The following is a 19,581-nucleotide window of genomic DNA, read 5'->3' as shown; positions in this document are numbered from 1 at the left end:
TTGTATTTCTACAATTTCCTGCAATACTTATTCGGTGACACCGTAACACCACTACTAATCTCTAAATGTAAGTTGATTCTTTTTAGTGAATCAAAAACATAGCTCAACTAGTGGAATTTGATTCACGAACAAATGATTTTTCAAACCGGGGCTTGAATCAAAAATATTTAGCACGACCAGTGTAGTCCGATTCCCAAAAGATACTTTTTTGAATCCGTTCTTTTTTGTAAATCCCAAAAAGTGTACTCTGATAATCGAATGAACGAATCTATGAGTCAAGTCTGTTAATGAATCAAAAATATAGAGCTCAACATCAGTGTAGTTCGATTCCTAAAAGATTAACTCCAATGAGTCGGATCCCATCAGTGAACCAAAACAGCGCAAATAGTGTACAATGACTATGGGCAACAGTAGTTGCTGACCGGTTGTTTCAATGATAATTTGTGGTTAAAAACAAACATTATGCATTTTATCAGTAACATTTTATAAATTTAAAAAAAAATCAGACTTACATTTTTTTTAGTATTATTGTGTTGTTTGTAACTAAGCGCAATTATTAGATTGCATTTATTTATTAAATAATACATTCAATTTCAAAATTATATCATTTGGTAATGGAATTGCATTTCTTTTCCTTTCTTCCAAATATCTATTCCCTAGAACCAGTAACAGAATCTTTAAAGGAACCATTACGGAATCGGATTCGTTCTTCACGATTCTCGTCCCCATCAAAGAGCCTTTTGTATTAAACTTGAGAACTCCAGAGATACTGTGGATTGCATCTACAGCAAGAAGACGCCAGTTCCAGTGAGTATCGATTGTGGAGTGTTAGAACATGAGGAAACACAGACCTTCGTGATTGTTGTTGGAGATAATGGAGATACTGAGGGCTACAGCAGGACATGGGCCAGAATTTAGGTGGACGCCATGCTTTTGTAGACGTATATCACGTCCTTGACTTCACTACGGTGAAACTGGTGGCGGACAAGTAAATGGAGAAGCATCTTGGAGGATTTTGACTGGTGGCAGAGCTGGGTTAGATCATCTAGTCGTGTTTATATCAGTTCATTATGGAGGCGCATGCAGTTTATAGAGCGTGGTTACTGAACAGCTATAATCAGAAAAAGGCTAGTGGTGTTGAGAAAACAAACGATTATAAACTGTTAACTGGTTTGATATTCAGAGAGTGATATAATACAGTTTTTAACAGGCACTACATTTGATCTTCTTAAATACATCAAGTAAAATGCTGGTTTGCTTTTATAGTCCAGTTATTCCTTTGATTTCGATACAAGTTCTTAAAAAAGAGGAAGGCAAAGGTGCAAGTACCAGACTCTGATTAGATTAGCGTGTCGTCAGTGCATAGTTTTCATGCAGATTACGCTGCTATGCTATCAGAAAGCAGGGTCGTTTCCTGTTAGCCTCCACTTTATCAGCAAAATTTAGCACCTTGTAATGATACTGTTTGGTGCAGTTAAGCCCCCCGCCACTGGTGCATGATGGGGTTAAATTCATGGTATAGTGAAGCTGACAACACGTTTATCCATACGATGGGCCCCTGAATCCTCATCAGGCCCAGTTTTGCAAATCGACTCCCGAAAGTGAAACATGGGTGTTGAGCGTAACAAACAAATGTGTACCTGTAGTCAAATCTGTAGTTCTTTATTTCAATGAATGGCCGCATACTTGATTCAATTATACTGTTTTTGGTTTTTAGACTTTAAAATGTCTCACGATTGAATCGTACCCTGATATAAGCCGTATTTCTGCCTTAAACCATCCAATGCTTTGTTCCCGCCTCAAATTAATTTAAGTGATACAATAAGAAAGGCCCACAAAAGTGGGGACATAAAAACGGTCAAGGCCTGCGGGACCTTTATTCAACCCTGTTTTAGGACAAGTATGAAACCGATGTTATGTTGAATGGAAGTATTAAAGGGATAGTTCACCCAAAAATAAAAATCTGGTCATAATTTATGAACAGCCGATGGTAGCCATTGACTATTTGTTTTTCTAAACTATGGAAGTCAATGGGTACCATCAACATTTTTATCACAATTTCCATTTCTGGGTGAACTATCCCTTTAAAATAACACTAAAGTTGTAGAATGGTCAGATTTTGATAAAATGCCACAAATTATTTGTAATATTTTATGTAATCCATGTGAACGAAAAAAAGACAGTTTAACCTAAGCCAAACTGAAATATGACAAAAATGGGATGAGAACGCTGATGACACGTAGGACTCAAAATGTACCTATTTTTGAACATTTTGTGTAATTCTAGCATTGAGTAATTGTATGTCTTTTTTTAGTGTTTTAAACCACCATAAAGCGATCTTCGTTTGAGTTATGTAACCTGAGGGCCTCGCTTTCACATGAAATGTAGAACTGAGTGAGGAATGGCTTTATCGACGGCCCATCGTGACTGACCTTTCCGTCATTTAATGTCACTCGAGTGTCTCTGTGTGTGCTGGTGGGCGGTGGAAGAAAGATGAAGAAGTTGAAAAGAAAAAAGAATCATGTTGCATATCAAGCGGTTTATTTTCCTGCATGGAATGGTGAACACAAAAAGATGCCTAGATGCATTTATAATAGGGGCATCCTTTGGCCGTCTATGTCATTGTCTTCTGCCTAAAACTAAATTTAAAATGCATAAAAACGCTCTCTTCTTACCAACATCCTCAGAATTATCTAGATTTAGCTTCATCAACACTGATGCAACAAATAACCTTCAAAACATACAGCATACTTGTAACATCCATTTACAATGGGGTTTTCACCTCGGCATCCTACACTTTTCAAGTATAGGAGTACTTCTATACCATCGAAAGAAGAAATAAGTCCTTAAATACATACAAAAAGGAAAGCAAAAAGCAAAAAAAAAAGAAGAAAAACAGGAAACAGGACGTTTTCAACTTAAATCCAGTTCCCCAGAGGACAAACAAAACCAGTTCTATTTATGTGGCCTTAATACAAACAATCAGAAGATTCACAACACTAGTTTTTCCTCATTTAATCAATGTTACAAAAGTCCTGCATTATAAAATAGGGCAGCTTTAAAATCAGTGTAATTAATAAAACTATACAATATACAAACATCAAATCTCCCATACTCAGGTGCGTCCGCACTAACTCTCGTATCTAATCCATTCGGTTTGTTCGCTTCTCCCGCGTCTTCTCCAACATTGTACCAAAAAACTAAATTACATACACACAACACGAGAACAAAACAGACTGCCCAAACTATTGCTTGTAATTCTTTTTCTTTTTTTTTCTTTCTTTAAAAAGGGTGCAATTTTGTCATTATCTTACACATACAGCCAATCTCACTGATTAGATGCCAGGCTGCTCGAAACAAGGTTTTTGTGACATAAAAAAAAACAAAAAAATCCGTGCAATCGTGTTTCCCTTCGCTCTTTTAAGCCCTGGAAGCTATTTTTTTTTCTTTTTTTTTTTTTTCAATTATCACAATTGTCATTATTTTATATTTAGTGCAGACAATTAAGAAAGTAATGCCCAACTCATTTCTAAAGGGTAGGCAAGAACAATGACAAAAAAAAATCACGCTAAAAAAAACAAACCCCACACAAGTGTAACTACTAAACCATCACATCATATGTCTGGGAAATTTGTCCCCATAATTAGATTTGTTTTTTCTTAAATGATATATGCAATAGAAAATAAACAGGTAAACAATTAATATAACATGGAACTTTTCAAAATGTACAAAAACTGGGCATAATTTTTTGTCCTGGACGTGTTCGATTTTGAGTGTTTGTGATGGAAAGGAAGTTTCTTCGTTTTTAAGGCTTGATTGATTGATCGATAAAACACAAAGTATGCGAAAACAATGATGATTGTTTGTGTGAAACCCAAGTGTGGCTGATCAATGGCGTTTTCTCGTGTCATGGGCATAAAAAAAACACACTGAAGTTCAGCCGCTTGACCTGTCAAGTGCTCACTTTGGTGAAAAAAAAAAAATTGACTACATGAGTACAAGCAAGTATTGCATATTAATCTTTTCCTCATTATCCATCTCTTGGAACGAAAAAAATACAGGAAGACCGAAAAAAAAAAAAGTAGTCGTCATTTAGAAATTGCAGCAACATTCATAAATATCAATACACTATTGTTAAATCAGAGAAAACAGGGCATGATGACACTACAACCTTCGTGTTACGCATTTTCTTGGGCAAATGATTGACTTTCAACTGACTGAAGTGTGAACGATGGGATTTTCGAAGCAACGGACGGCCGAAAGTAGCGATATGTAGTTAAATGGAGAGTAATACAGTGTATTATCAATTAGCACTAATTTCACTCTCTCCGAATGACCACATGTGGGAGGTGGGGTGAAACGGGAATAAAATTGTCTCCACATTGCAGCTTGTGCAATAACTCAGAACTAGACCATCGCTCAAGGCACATTGATGTGGAATCGTTCGTGCAGTTGGGAAAGGGACGATGAAGTGCGTACGTATGAAAGTGATTGTTCTGACGAGAATAAAGGAGGAAGGGAGACTTTATAGAAATGACGACAAGCTAAGAAGAGTCAGAGAGATGTTTAGCTGGTTGATTGTGAGAACAGCAGTAAAAATACCCTCTTTTTAAAGGACCAAACAAATACTTGATCGGCAAGTGCCTGATGTTGGGATTACAATATTTTTCACACTACTTTAACTCTACGTAATCTATGTAAAAATTTGTCACTAACACTAGAACATGCAGATTATTTTCTTACATCTTTTAAAAAACTTTACTGAGCTTTGATGAAGGTGGATGAGACTGTAAGTGTGTGTATATATATATATATATATATATATATATATATATATGTGTGTGTGTGTTTCGTACAGAAAACGAATAAAAACTCAAAATACAAAAAATAATTGCATGCAAGGGAAGCTGGATCTTCACATTTTTGCGCGACACTTTCAAAAGTGTTCACGAGGAAGTTAGTTCAGTATTTCGCCTCTCGCGTTAACTTTTTTTCATTCATGATTTCACAAACGGCTAATTCTCTTACATATTTCATTATGTGTTCGGTTAAATTAAAACATTTGCTTTAGCATTTCGGAAATGTACTAAATTGATTGTTTAAATGTTGATATTTCTTAAAGGGATATTTGTTCTACAATGCTAACAATTGATGAACAAACAAACAAACACATAAAAAACAACAACAGAAAAATCAATTACAGATCCCCTTATTTCTCACAAGGCTATTTGTTCTATTTTTACGTGTTTTTTTTTTTCTTTTTTTGTACCCCGATATTTTAGAGTCCTGGAGGTGTGAATGGACTAGGAAGAAAAATATATATATATTTATATATATACTTTTCAACAATCGCTTCAACGATCTATCTTACAAAGATATTTAACAATCCAACATCTACCCAACAAAATTGCACTTTCCTCAATTCAGTATTCACGGTTAACCTTTTCTTGAAGTTTATGGAAGATCGAAACTTCACTTGGCCCTTGGCGTGCGACAGACCTTCCGCTGGGGTTTAGTAGAAAGAATCGCAAAGATTTTTGTACGAAAAACACAAAATATAAACATGCCTCCAAATGGGGAGGGAGATCTCCCATTAGCATACCGTAAAATGACCTGGTATCAAACATCACCGTTCATGACTTCTTCATCGCCTGCCCCAAAATGACAAAAAACAACTGAAAACAATGGGTTTGGTTGAGTCCTTGAAAGTTCTTGATCTGACATGGTATTGATGGTGGTGGTGGTGATGATGGTGGAAAGGGGAGGAAATGGTCCTGGCCAGCAGACGCAATAGAGGTTTTTAGCTGGTGGCATATCTGACCCAGGCAAAACCTCCAACGTTCACCGATACGAAAACCGGATTGATCCATCAAAACACGAGTTATTGAAAGGCAGAGCTCCGACCTCCGGGTGGTTGTGGGTTTGCGACCCTTGGCCATAGGCTGCGTTGGAAAAGCCTTAGAAATTCACTTTAAGACCACAGGCACAGAAGCGGGAAGCTCTTTGAGTGCGTCATGTTACGTTTTCCTCGTCTATCTGTGAGGGTGAACAAAAAACACAACAAAACCAAACTAAAGGGGAAAAAAAAACGTGCACGTTTCCGAGAAAACAAAGCTCTTCATTTTTTTTTTTTTTTTGAGCTCCACCCTCAGAAGAGCTGGACAGCTACTATATATGAATATAGGCATGTAAACCATACATATGGAAGAATACATATGGACTATATAGATATATAGTAAGTGGGTGTAAGCGCGTTGAGTCGGTTCCTCTTGTTCCAGGGCTTGGCGGGGTTCTGCTGGAGCCATGCTGTGGGTCTGTCCGGTACTGGGGCAGCAAGTGGCTTCTCTCTGTTCAGACTGGTGTACATGTTTGCGGGTCGTACTCAGGGGAGACAGAGGGGGTGGTCGTGTGACCTCGGGAGCGGCCGGTCCGTGTCGGGAGTCTTTAGCCCAGGTACCACTGCAACAACACAGAGAGGAACAGATCTGTGAGCTCTGGAGTGCAACTTCAATGATACAGTATCAATGAACAATCAGTGCCATCAGCAGTCTGTGAACTATAAAATCATTTTCAAGTGTTACGTTAGGTAATTTAGTGATTTTTTTGGTTATTCATTATATATATATATATATATATATATATATATATATATATATATATATATATATATATATATATATATATGTATATATATATATATATATATATATAGTTGTTTTTGATGGCTTCCATTGTCCTTATTGTAAGTCGCTTTGTATAAAAGCTTCTGCTTAATGACTAAATGTAAATATAAACATGTATGTGTATATATATATATATATATATATATATATATATATATATATATATATATATATATATATATGTATATATATATATGAGAGCTGGTAAGCAATAATTTTTTTTCTCTAATTAATTACATGATGTTGTGATTAATTCATCTAATCAATCACAAATTACTCCCATAAGATTATTTAAAGTCATTGTTGTGAAAAAGCATCAAACAGACATAACAAAAAGTAGCTATAATATTTTTGTTAATAAAATGTATTACATATACTCTTTTGGAATATATAAATATATAATGTTAATAAAACATTGTTTAAAAATGCTGCTTGATAATATGTAAAATAATATTCATTTTACTGTTTACCTTACTTGCCTTCTTAATAGGTTTCTGATGTTACTTTGCAAGATTCACAGTGCATGTTAATTCAAAACAAATGTTTTACAATCAAAATCTATTTTTAAGCCCTCCTCTCCAACCACCTGTCATACAAAGACAACTTTTCATGATTCAATCAATTCTCAAAGGATAACATCGTGTCTTGTCGTATGTTTCTTTTCCGGCTGAATACACACTTTCGAAACTACACCACAATGCAAAACCCACCCAAAACAAAACATAAAAATAAAATAAATATCTAAAAGTTGTGACTGCAATCCTTTTGTTTTTACCCCCATATTCATATAGTATCAGTATTATAATAGCAGACAGAAAAGCATCCACCGCTTGCTGTTTTCTTATGGGGTCACTTTAGTATCAGCGTGATGTCTTAAGCTGGTGCTTGACTCTGTGAGGGCTCAGCTCCACAACATTGTTTCTCTTCCTGTTCCTGTCCATCTGTTCTCTCTCTCTGAATGCCTCTGCAGCTCTTTCCGCCACACGGCCATCTGTGGACTGGAGTGGTGAGGTTAGTGCGCTGCACCCCTGTAATCCTTCACTCAAATGGGCTTATTGATTGCTTTGCTCCATTGTTCACGTTTTCAGCAAGTGAGCAAGTGCTGTTTGGTCTACGCCCACTTTTTCCCTCCGTTCTTCCCTCCCCATTTCCAGCTTCCCTCCTCCCACCAAGTTCAAGTTCATCCTGGTGTTACATCATGTCTGGTTGCCTGGGACAACCAGACAGCCGTATACGTGACTATCATTAGCAAGGCCCTTATCCCTCTTTCTTTCTGTCCCTCTCTGTTCCCTCTTTCCTTGCTCCCTTTCTTGCTATTCTCTCTCTGGCCGGCGTTCTGTTCGTGCGATGCGATGCGATCCGCCCCGCGCTGCAAATACACAAGCTATTGATTCAATGCGTTCAGTGATTCACTGGCTCCTCCCACTGATGGCCACCAATCAGCAGCCGTGATTAATTAAGCCCATGGGGTTTCCAGCCAGTCAGAGTGAAATGCTGAAGGACTGCCTTCTGATAACGAAACAAGACTGCACACCCCTCACAGGTTTTTTTGTTTTCTATTATTATTGCACACTTTATAAAACTAACTTTAGATAACTTTTTATAACTAAACTTCGATTCAACTAAAATAATTTTGCATTAAATTAAGTTATTTAGAATTTTTTATGCATTGTATATAATAGTTCTATTTTTTACCTTTCTGTAATATGGTTTTATATAAATACATTATCATAATATACAGATATAACAAACTTAATATATACATAACATATTGAAGACATGCTCAATATTTACTTATTTTAAATAATTTTATTTTTTATTATTTTATAATTTTTTTTATAATGTCATATAAAGGTGTGTAAATATTTGTAAATATTTATTATTTTTATAGTGTCATATAAAAGTGTGTAAATTGACATGCTAAATATGTACCTTTTTTTAACCTATTTTAATAATGTATTATTTTATATAAATACATGAATATAGAAATATATATATATATATATATTTTTCTGTCATATTACATAATATATAATTATATATATATATATATATATATATATATATATACCTCATATGAAAATATTTATTATAATTTACAATATATACATATGCATACACTAAATGTATATTTTAATTTGATTTATTTACATTTATATTTCTATTTTTTTATAATGTACAATATGATACCTTTTACTAAAGGTATACTTGAATACTATATTATTAATATTAATTTACAATATTTTTATGATGCACTACGCTTACATAGCTCCATATTCAGTGTTATTTTTAGGCCTAAGAGGTAATTTTAATTGAATATTATATACTATACCTCCAAACACACTTCATATAAAGTCTGTAAACAAATGATACATAATTTTAAAATATTCAAAAGACGTAATAAATCTATTGTAATGTCTTATAATACTTAATAAACATTACTGTTACTGCATTTATGCATTCATGTATAAATCCATACACACACATGCATACATACATATCACATATTATATCTATGTATTACAACTGCGGTTATTTTTGAATATATGTAAACATAATAATGTGCAATATTAATGAATACATGAATAGTTTATTATAGCATCTACGCTTCATATAATGCCCCAGCAGGTTAATCCAGTAGATGATCTAATGTATTTAAGAGGAATGAAATGATATGTGAGATTGAGTGGCTTCACTCCGGTTGGAAATGTCCCAGACATGGGCTCTAGCGTACGGCTCGTTTAAATTCTATTGCTCACCGCAAGCGCAGCGGAGAAACTGGAAGGTTAGTTTTTAATCAATAGAAGCTGCTGACTCTGGACTTCTGCGCTCCGGTGCAGTGCAGCTTCCTTGTGTCTTTGTCTATCGACTCGACCGCTCTCTCAAACTTTTCCTCCCCTCCCACCTCTCCTGTCCTGAGAAGACTTTTGGAGACTCAGAGAGCAGGATTGTGTCGTGTTGGGTTCTCTGCGATAGTCCCGTAACTCTGTGGACAGTGGGCTTATGTTACAGCAGAGGCAGTGCTGACAGCTGTGATTTAGTCTGCAGATACGCGGCACGCAGGAGCACAGAGGGGAACCAGACAGACAGACAATAAAACGTGTGAAATTACATGCTGTCATTCTTACGTTTGCAACACGGCCGGCCTTTCAGAACCAGAACGAACGCAGCTAAATAAAGAGAAAACAATCTTGTATCAATCAGTTAAGAACTTCACTTTGATATATTCTGTGGAACATTAGAGAGGTGCTTGCTGGAGATCAACTAACATTTACATATTCATAAGATGGAATGATACGACATACAGATCATTTAACTGTTAAAGCAACAAAAAACAAACATGCAAAAAGTAATTAATTAATGCTCAATTTCTGACACAATACACCAAGCTAAACAAGTTCACAATCATTACTCTGCTACAATAAAAATACAAATTCGAAGTATTGTCAATAATAAAAGTTTATTAAATAATTAAGTAAATAATTAACAGTAAAAATAATTGCTAAACACATTAAAATAGCGATTAAACAACAGACTTCAACCAACTCACATTGTGGATATTATTATTATTATTATTAGCAGTAGTAGTAGTTAAGAAAAATTATAAAATATATATATATATATATATATATATATATATATATATATATATATATATATATATATATATATATATATATATATATAAATTTAACAACAATTACAAGCCTGGCCTGTGAATAAAATTTTAATATAATATTAATGTTATATGAATATTTTGTAATAATAAGAATAAATAATAAATTAATAATACTAGTGGTGAAAAAATATCAAAATCTTAAATAATTTAAATAAACAATAAAATATGTTAACTTAATATAACAATAGACTACAATAAAATTGTATTATTATTATTATTATTATTGTTATTAAAACAATATTAATGCTAATTTTTTTTAAACCGTAAACATTTAAATAAATCAATAAAATGTATTGTGAATAATAACAATAATAATATTAATAAATTATTATCATTATAATTTTTTAGTGGTAAAACAAATATATACAAAAAAACATTAACAAATGACTACAATAAAATGTATTTTGATTATTATTATATTATTATTTTATGACCAATATCAATAATTTGCTAGTAAAAACCATAAACATATTTAAGTAAAACAATAAAATGCACTGTGAATATAATAATACTAATAATAAAACTACAACTACTACTAATAATAATGTATTAGTAAAATCATTAAATAATTGTGAACAATTAATGCAAAAACATTAAAATATCAAATTATTTTAACTATGACAAAAACAACATTCAAATCATTTTTCTTTTCCTGTTGAACATTCAGTGGTGTAGAGGGTGCTACTCTTTAGATACCTTTAGATTTATGTATAAAAGTGTAAAAAAAAAAAAAAAAGTTAGAACAAACGGGATGTGCGGGATGATCTATGATTTATGGCTTTGTTCAAATCCCTAACCCTAAGTATTATCAATAATAATGATGATTTTGCCTTAGAGAGCAGCACTAATGAATCTTTTCATTGGCTCTCAGCTCCGAAAAGTCCTCAAATGTCCTCTGCGGTGAAGTGGAACGCCGTGCCAGAAAAATTTCACACACATCCGGATCAGTTTTATAGACTCTCCACTAATGGATGATGTTAAGATTTAATTAGGGGTGACAGAACCTAGAACAGTGTAAAAATGTACCGGGAATAAAACATCTAGTGTAAAAGGATCACTCCCTAACAAGAACAGATGCATTGTGGGATAGTTCATCTGGAAGAGCGAAAAACAACGACAAATCCAAAACTGTGGGATTCAACCTCCTTCATCTGTCACGAGACCGAATCACACTCAAAGCCCAGGAAGAGAGCGAAAACGGGAGAGAAAAGTACGATTCAGCAGAAAAACGAATGAAACGGTGGTGCGAGAGAGAGCCAGATGTCCCGCGGGCCACACGCGAGATGATCCATGATCACTGACTCCCTTCATACGACTCTACGACACATCGGCCTGTTCAAACAACCACACAAACATCGTCTCAGAGCGGCATCTTAATGGACCGTTTCTTTTTCCTGAAGGCTCTGTTTGGATGGAGCTTCAAGCCACCCACACAGAGTCAACACACTTGGCCATTTGTGTTCGTTTTGGCGGGAAGGATGTGTACGGGATTAAGTCATTTCCATACAACTACAATGACGTTGTACCCTGCGGTTAGCATTAGCCACGTGAAGTCACAGAGGGCTGTTGTAGGGGCTTTGAGACGTTCGTTTCCCAAATGAATTTTGAACCGGCTCTTTTTAACGATTCATTTGGGCGTTTGTGATTCAGTCGGCTGTAGGGGACAACCACACTTACACACAAGAGAATGGGAAACCACTTTGAATCAGTTCATTTGAATTCTGGTAGTGATGCAAGGATGTAAAAGGTTTTGATACTACTTCGTAACCAAAAACGTATACAATTTAGAAAATGTAATATAATGAATCATATGCAGGATTTTACACAATGTATATGTTTAACTTGGAAAAAGATTTGTTTTGTATGCATTATATTTATTTCAAATATTTATAATGTCTATTTATTATTTATATAGATAGATTGGTTAAAATGAATGGGAGCTCTCGACGCGAGTGGGCTGGGTTTTAAAGGACGTACGTCAGCGGTTGTAATAGATAGATAGATAGCTGTAGTCTACCCCTCAATAGCCTTAGTGTCCTGTTTGAAAGCCTTCAAGGTGAACGCTGTATTAATGTAGTGAGAGGAGGGGAAGAACCTAATGCAAATAATACACGCCACACACAGTGCAGCACATCTGCTGGAGGCATACAAGGTAAGACACGCAGAAAAAGACTTCAGAGGGAGGAAAAGGAAGGAGAAAGGAAATGAAATGCAACGGTAACGGTTAATAGACTGAGAGACAGATTGAAACTCAGTTAAAGGGATAGTTCACCCAAACATCTAAATGCTGTTTGATTCACTCATATCATTTCAAACCTGTATGACTGACTTTATATTTGGTGGAACACAAAAGTTTACACCTATATATAGAGGAGGATATTAATGTTTTAATAAAATATTTAATTCATTATTTTTTTTTAAGTTCACAAAACTGTACTGAATGATAAACTGAATGACTTTTTATGAATCACTTGATTCAGTTCAATAAACCAGTGAATAATTCACTTAACTAAACTAGAAGTGAAGATGGAGTGAAAGATTGTCAGTGAATAACAATCTGATTCTCTTCACAAAAGTATCGCAACACTTTAGAAAACTTGATGACTCGTTGTACCACTTTTAGGAAAATCTCAGTCCTCGTTCATTCACATGCAACCAGCACATTCTTCAAAATATCTCTTTTAAATCACACAGGTTTGATTTAACAGTGACATGCCAGAGCTCTACCCTTTAAAACCAAATGGGAGTAAAACAAGTCGTAGCGATTGCGTAGAGGAATGAGAAAGTCAGGTGGTAGAGATAAAGGAAGGACGATCAGAAAGCGACAGAAGCGGGGGCCTGGGAATCTTGGTCTGGTCCTTTAACTGGCTGTCAATGGCAGGAGTAATCTCATCAGGACGGAGGAGTGCTGAGTCAGCAGCTGCGCTAAAGTGCCTGAGGATGAGTGTCATCTCAGAGGAATTCAGCCTCATGTAATGCAAACCAGCCTGGGCCTGGAGAGCAGTGCTTATAAAAGCCAACTCAAACCCAAACCGCCCAGCCACGTATTACAGATCCCTGTGGGACCCCGCAGACATTTACTACATTATTTATTTACATTTTGCCATCAGACGCTACGGGGGAAAAAAGAAAACGGAGCGCAGCAGTCCATTAGACGACCCCAAACAAACAGCTCACACCTGAGGGGGATATAAACATATTCATGTTGTTTATTATCACAGCGGTGGAGAAGCGGCGATGTTCACAGGTGTGCGGGAAATGGTCGCTCGTCCCGTTCCCGTTTCAGATTTGTGGAAGTGTGTATGTGCTCTGACAGAAACAGCAGCCTGTGATTTCTGGGGTGTGACACAGAGCATAGAGCTGAAATCAATCTTGGGTAATTAATTTGTGTGTCCGGCAGTCTGGTACGGTGCCCTCTTCTGGCTTTGGGAGGAAACGCACGTGGGCGAAAATTTGTTTAAACAACACTATTGAGGAGGCATCGTCTTCCCTGCAGGCTTTTGAGGTTTCTTTGTCTCTGGAATGAACATTTATTATGAATTCGAGTAATAATCGTTAGGCATGTTTGTGGGGACGTCTCCGCAGATGCTTAACTACGGCAAATTGACGTGGAGGACAAGAGTCAATTACTGATGTTATCTCTCCTGCATGCTAACGTTTATAGGAAGCGAATAAAAGCCAAGGGTGCCGGCGTTCTCATCTTGGCCTCTATGAGACCGATTTACTGTGTGTGTGTGTGTCACATTGCGGTGCCTATCTGCTCTTCCCATCACACTCAGTTCCTCCCAGCGTGTTCTGATTAAAAACGCTGTTTATGAATCACTGCTTTATCTGCACCGCTCCGGGACTGGGGTCAGGCTACAGTCCCTATGTGCTGCGCAATTAAACACATATTACAGACCTGTGTGTGTGTTTGTAGTTTTTCTGTTTTATTGATCAGAATTGATTGAGTCTGTTTTTTCAGGGTTTAAATCAGGGTTTAAATATATAATCATGAAAACATATACTTATCGCTCTTGCAGTACTTGATGTCATACACTGATTATTCTGTATAGAGGTGCTTCAAGTCGAAGACGCCTAATGTATGCTGCCATGACAAAGCACGTATTCGACAAATGACGTCCGAAAAGCATCAGCACGTTATAATCAGTTATGGTCTACTACTGTACCGATACAAAATAGTCCAATGTCTGCATCGTGATGCATCAAAGAAATGATTAATTTCGACACTCCTAAGAATTTTTTGATCTTTTAATTAGCTAAGCTTATCATTTTTTCATAATTAAACACTAATTCTAAAGAAAAAAAGAAAAGAAAAAAAATATATATACACACATACACCATTTTTTTTTTATAGTTGCCTTCTAAATCTTTTAGGCTTAAAAATGGCCCCTCTGTTTGTACAGGCATGACACTCGTGGTCCCAGCCTCGCATCCGTATATCACTGCATGTGGTACCAACCTCTCCATCTGAGAGGGCGAGCGCCAACAGCTCCCATGGCAGCAAACCCCGGAGGGCGCTGCCACCCTCCCACCCCCCTTCTCTTTCATTCCCTTCCCCTCCGCCCATGGCAGACCCCTCCATCATACTGTCCCGTCTCTCGCTCTCTGCCTGGTTACCATGGCCGGGCCGCTAGGAATGTTTACAGTTAGGGTCACATCATTCTCGTCTGCCCGTCACTTTCGCTTTCTTTTGTACCCCACCCCCTGAAACACGTTGGCCACCACGGGTAACTTTTGTCCTGCCCGTCCCGGGGTGGTCCGCACCAGCTTATGAGGCCAATGAAATGGTGCGACCGAACCCTGCCGTGGGGTCACAGGCTTGTCAATATGGCCAGTCTGAGACTCATAGAGTGCTTTAATATAAACTCACAGTCCTATCACTGTCTGGCTAGACAGAGCCTCAAAGAGTTCACTGACACAGTGGGTGATGGGAGATGTCTCTCGCAGCTGATCTACCCTGGCTTTCACAGAATGACAAAAAATTGTTCGCAAAAACCCTCATAGTTTTTTAAAACTTCAGATATATAGTAAAATTATTACGTTACTGTGTATCGAATTAAAATAAGTACTGTGCAAAGCAACAAAAAGCACAAAACAAGTGTTTTTCTTTGCACCTGCTTGCAACGATTAAGGTGTTCAAAGGCTGATTGTTTGTTTGAGAACATTGTTTTGTGATGTTAAAATGAAATGGCTTGAACATCACATGAAAGAAGAACAGAACAAAAGAATACTGAAACAACTGATTTGTGATCAGTGATCGTTTGAGAGTACTGAAACAAGTAGAATAAAAATAAAATAAAAATAAAAATAGTATGACAAAAAAAAAAAACTATATATATATATATATATATATATATATATATATATATATATATATATTTGTTATTCTAAAAAAAAGTTTACAAAACAATAACAAAAATCAACTACAAATAAACTAAAGCATAAAAAATGTACACACGCACACAATATGGATATATTATACTTATTACATTATATTATTAATATAAGTATACAGTATGTAATAAATATTGTATTAAATATTATTAAATATTGATAGTTTACAAATGTTTTCACTCAAAAACATTAAAAATAATTAAATTTTTAAATTAAATTAAATGTATGCATTTAGCAGACGCTTTTATCCAAAGCGACTTACAGCGCATTCAGGCTAACAATTTTTACCTATCATGTGTTCCCGGGGAATCGAACCCCCAACCTTTCGCTTGACAATGCAATGCTCTACCAATTGAGCTACAGGAAAACTAAAAATGAATATTAATATATAAATCAATATAAAAACACACACACACACAAAGCTAGCTAGTTTTAATAATAAATATATATATATATATATATATATAGATATATAATTTTTTTTTTTTTTTTACTATAACAACTCCAGTTGTCAACCCCTAAATAGGCAACAAGCATAAGAACAGATAAGCAGTGAAAGCAATCATAAGTATAGATATATAAATAAATAGAAAGCCTGAACCTTAGGCACCACCTGAGCTCTAAAGAAAAAAGGGAGGGAGAGAGGAAAAGGTGATAAGAGTGAAGGATAGAGAGAGAGAAAGAGAGAGAGAAGGGGAGGCAGAGACGGGCAGGAGTAATAAATAAATACAAACAATAAATAATAACAACCCCACCCCCCCGCTCCCCTCCCAACCAGCCTGACAAACACCTGCCTCCTTTCTACTGGGGGATGTGTGTCTTGCGGCCTGCGACACAGTCAATAAATCGATGGGAGGCTGCTGCAGGCCTCCGGACATATCACACACACACACACACAATCTGATCCAATCCAGTCTTGAGTGTTTCTCTACGAGCATGGTATTTTCTCAGCTGTGTGTGAGTGTGTTGTTGGTGTGTTATAGCTGCATTTACAGAGGTAACATGCTCTTTTTTTGCAGGTGGCAGTACAGGCTGTATTTGTCACTGTAGATATGTGTGTGTGACGATTAAGGTTACAGGCGGCATTTACATGATGGTAAAAACAAACACAAGTTCATTTACATTAACAGGGTGATCCTGATGTCCATTTATGAATATATTATTGGTAGCGGTTGTGCGATATGAGTTTTAAATGCCTTATACACCCCCTGATAACTACAGACTAGCATAATATTTATTGTTTGATCACTTGAAACCTACTTTATATTAAAATGTCTCTTGAAATTTGTGTTCATGTTGTTTTAGTTTTAAAATAAATGCAAGCTGGTTTGCAATTATCTAATGCAATTACACTTTAGGTAAAGCTGAAGTGGCTAAATATTTTTTCTGACATGACACTTACTTGGGAAATTACTTTGGCGATTACAAGTAACCCTATTTAAAATGGTGTGGATTCGCTGATGTGATGTGTGACGTCATTACAAATTGTTTCTGCTTGAGTAAAAGTTGAATAACGTTTTAACAGTTATTGGCTGATCTGGACAACCTCAAAGTGGCAAATGTTGTATTTGGCCGCTAAATTATAAATTGTACCATATGACGACTAATCTGTAGCACGCAAGCGATTGTACACGTGTGTGAGGGGTATAAATAAATCAAGGCTGTGGCCACCGTGCCGTTGAATCCGAGTCTGAACATGCCAATTACACACAATAAATCAGCTAGGAGCTCTCACAGCGAGCGAGGGAGTTATATGAGCTGAAAGGCCTATTATGACAGACAACAAGCACTCTTGATGGACTTTCAGGGATTCGGCGGATCTGTGCATGTGTACTCACCTGAGGCTGCTGAGGGATATTTACAAAGCTGGGGTCTCTGGGGCCCACGCTGACAAAGCGCTGAGCGGGAGACGTGCTCGGTGTGGAGTAGGCTGTGGTGAATTAAACACACACACACACACACACAAAATGAATATCAATATTGTATCGGGAGCCGTACAGCTGTTGAGAGGAAAGCTTGATACGGACACTGCGCATGTTTGATGGGAAATTCTATTCATTATGAAAAACACTGAAGATAAGCTTTCACATGCTTGGGAAACCGGAGATACTTTACGTTTGGGATCAAGTGTTGAGTGTGTGTGAAGGCAGGTGATGGGCCGAAGTACTCACTTGGCGAGGTGGGGGAGTTGCCGCCTCCCTCGGTGGAGGTGGAGGGAGGTTTGGAGTCTGGCACGGGCAGGGGCACGGGTCGCGCCATCGGGGGAGGCGGAGGAGGAGGCAACATGGGGGTGGGCAGGAACGGGTTGTGCACCTTCCCTTGACTGCTCCCGTTGGGCTGGGTAGAAAAAGGACAGAAAAAAGAGAGAGAGAAAAAAATATCAACTTCCGGACACGTATGACCAGCAGGCACAACAGAGGTATCGCACGCGTGCACGTCAGGAGAACGTGCTCAGCAATTTTTCCCTGCTCCTAGCCATAAAGAAATCTGCTGCTGTGTGCACTTCACCGTTCATAATCTATGACCCAGAGCTGGGTCAAACACTCAAAAGGACTGGGATTTCTAGATCACATTTTCACATTTACAGTTTTGAGAATATATATACATATTATGTATACTGACACACACACAGACACACACACACACGCACACAAACACACACACACATATATATAAAAACATATAGTGCAGGCTAATCAATTAATCGTAATTAATTGCATCCAAAATAAAAGTTTGTGTTTACATAATATGTATTTGTGCTGTGTGTGTGTGTATATATATATATATATATATATATATATATTCTTCATTTATAAACAAACTGTTATTTTGGATGCAATTAATCACAATATATATATATATATATATAGTGTTTTCAAGTAATTTTTAGTTTAAAGGGCTAAACGTTAAATATTGTTAACATACTGTATACAAGTTTTTGGTTTTGTTTTGAGACTTCAAAAATCACTTTTATAATATATACATAATATTTATTTATAATATGGTAATAAATACAATTAAATATATAATTAATTACATTTTTTTTGCTGTATTTAAGCATCTTAATGTCCAGTAAAAACGTCAGTACAGGGAACACTATTGTTAACTTCGCTCGTCTACATTAACTACTTCAATTACTTTAAGATACTAGATACTGTCTGCCATTACAGTAATTTACCTAAACAATATATAATGCCCTGAATGAACTGAAGTTATTTAGGACCATGTGTAGCTAGAAATGTACATATTTGTGAGAAGTAAGTTTAGGGGTATACATGCTATTCTCGTATAATAATCTTTCTTTCCATTCTGTTGTACGTACGTTTCTAGCATCAACTGCACAAATGAGCAAAACAAATCACTACAAACAAGACAATCCAGCCAACTAGGTATCTATATGGATACAATACATTATAAGAAAGTAATGGAAGTGTGTATGTAAACAAAAATGCTCCTTCTTACATTAAGGAAGCCCACCTGTCCAGCTTGCTGACCACTGTCAGGGCAGACAAGTTGGACAAACTCCTTGAGCGTCTCCTGGGGGTGGTAGCGGATGGCGTGGTGGGAGAAGTACGAGCCAGGCTGCTGGATGATTGGCGACGTCGGGAAATGAAGACTTGACGGCGTGGCGTGAGGACTCGCTGCAAAGAGACAAACAGAGGAGCTTGGTCAGAAAACGACAGACAAGAAGGATGGAGAAGAGGGACTGCAGGAAGAAATGGTTTGGATGTTGTGGTGGTTTTGTACTCGGTTGGACTTCTCATGCAGATGGGGATGGACACACAAAGGTGGAGAGTTTTTATGGGCTTACTGGTTCAAAAT

The 19,581-nt window shown here is 36.5% G+C and overlaps 1 protein-coding gene across 5 annotated transcripts in view; it reads right to left on the bottom strand.

Moving 5' to 3' along the window:
- Window positions 1-2,519: 2,519 nt before the first annotated feature.
- nfia (nuclear factor I/A) overlaps window positions 2,520-19,581 on the bottom strand; it is a 118,821-nt gene continuing 101,759 nt past the window's right edge. For 4 of the 5 annotated variants that reach the window (XM_026198363.1, XM_026198365.1, XM_026198366.1 and 1 more), the window contains 5 exons: window positions 19,222-19,400; window positions 17,931-18,096; window positions 17,598-17,689; window positions 9,812-9,853; window positions 2,520-6,459 (listed from right to left, as the gene is read on the bottom strand). In XM_026198363.1, the coding sequence (XP_026054148.1) occupies window positions 9,833-9,853; window positions 17,598-17,689; window positions 17,931-18,096; window positions 19,222-19,400 (458 nt within the window). In that variant the 3' untranslated portion in view covers window positions 2,520-6,459; window positions 9,812-9,832. The remainder of the gene's footprint in view (window positions 6,460-9,811; window positions 9,854-17,597; window positions 17,690-17,930; window positions 18,097-19,221; window positions 19,401-19,581) is intronic. The other variant, XM_026198364.1, reaches the window with a different exon arrangement.

This window comes from Carassius auratus, chromosome 22, assembly GCF_003368295.1.
Source record: "Carassius auratus strain Wakin chromosome 22, ASM336829v1, whole genome shotgun sequence".
Classification (NCBI taxonomy): Eukaryota; Metazoa; Chordata; class Actinopteri; order Cypriniformes; family Cyprinidae; genus Carassius; species Carassius auratus.
Note: the sequence above shows the minus strand (reverse complement) of the source record. Positions and strands in the feature narration are given on the sequence as shown.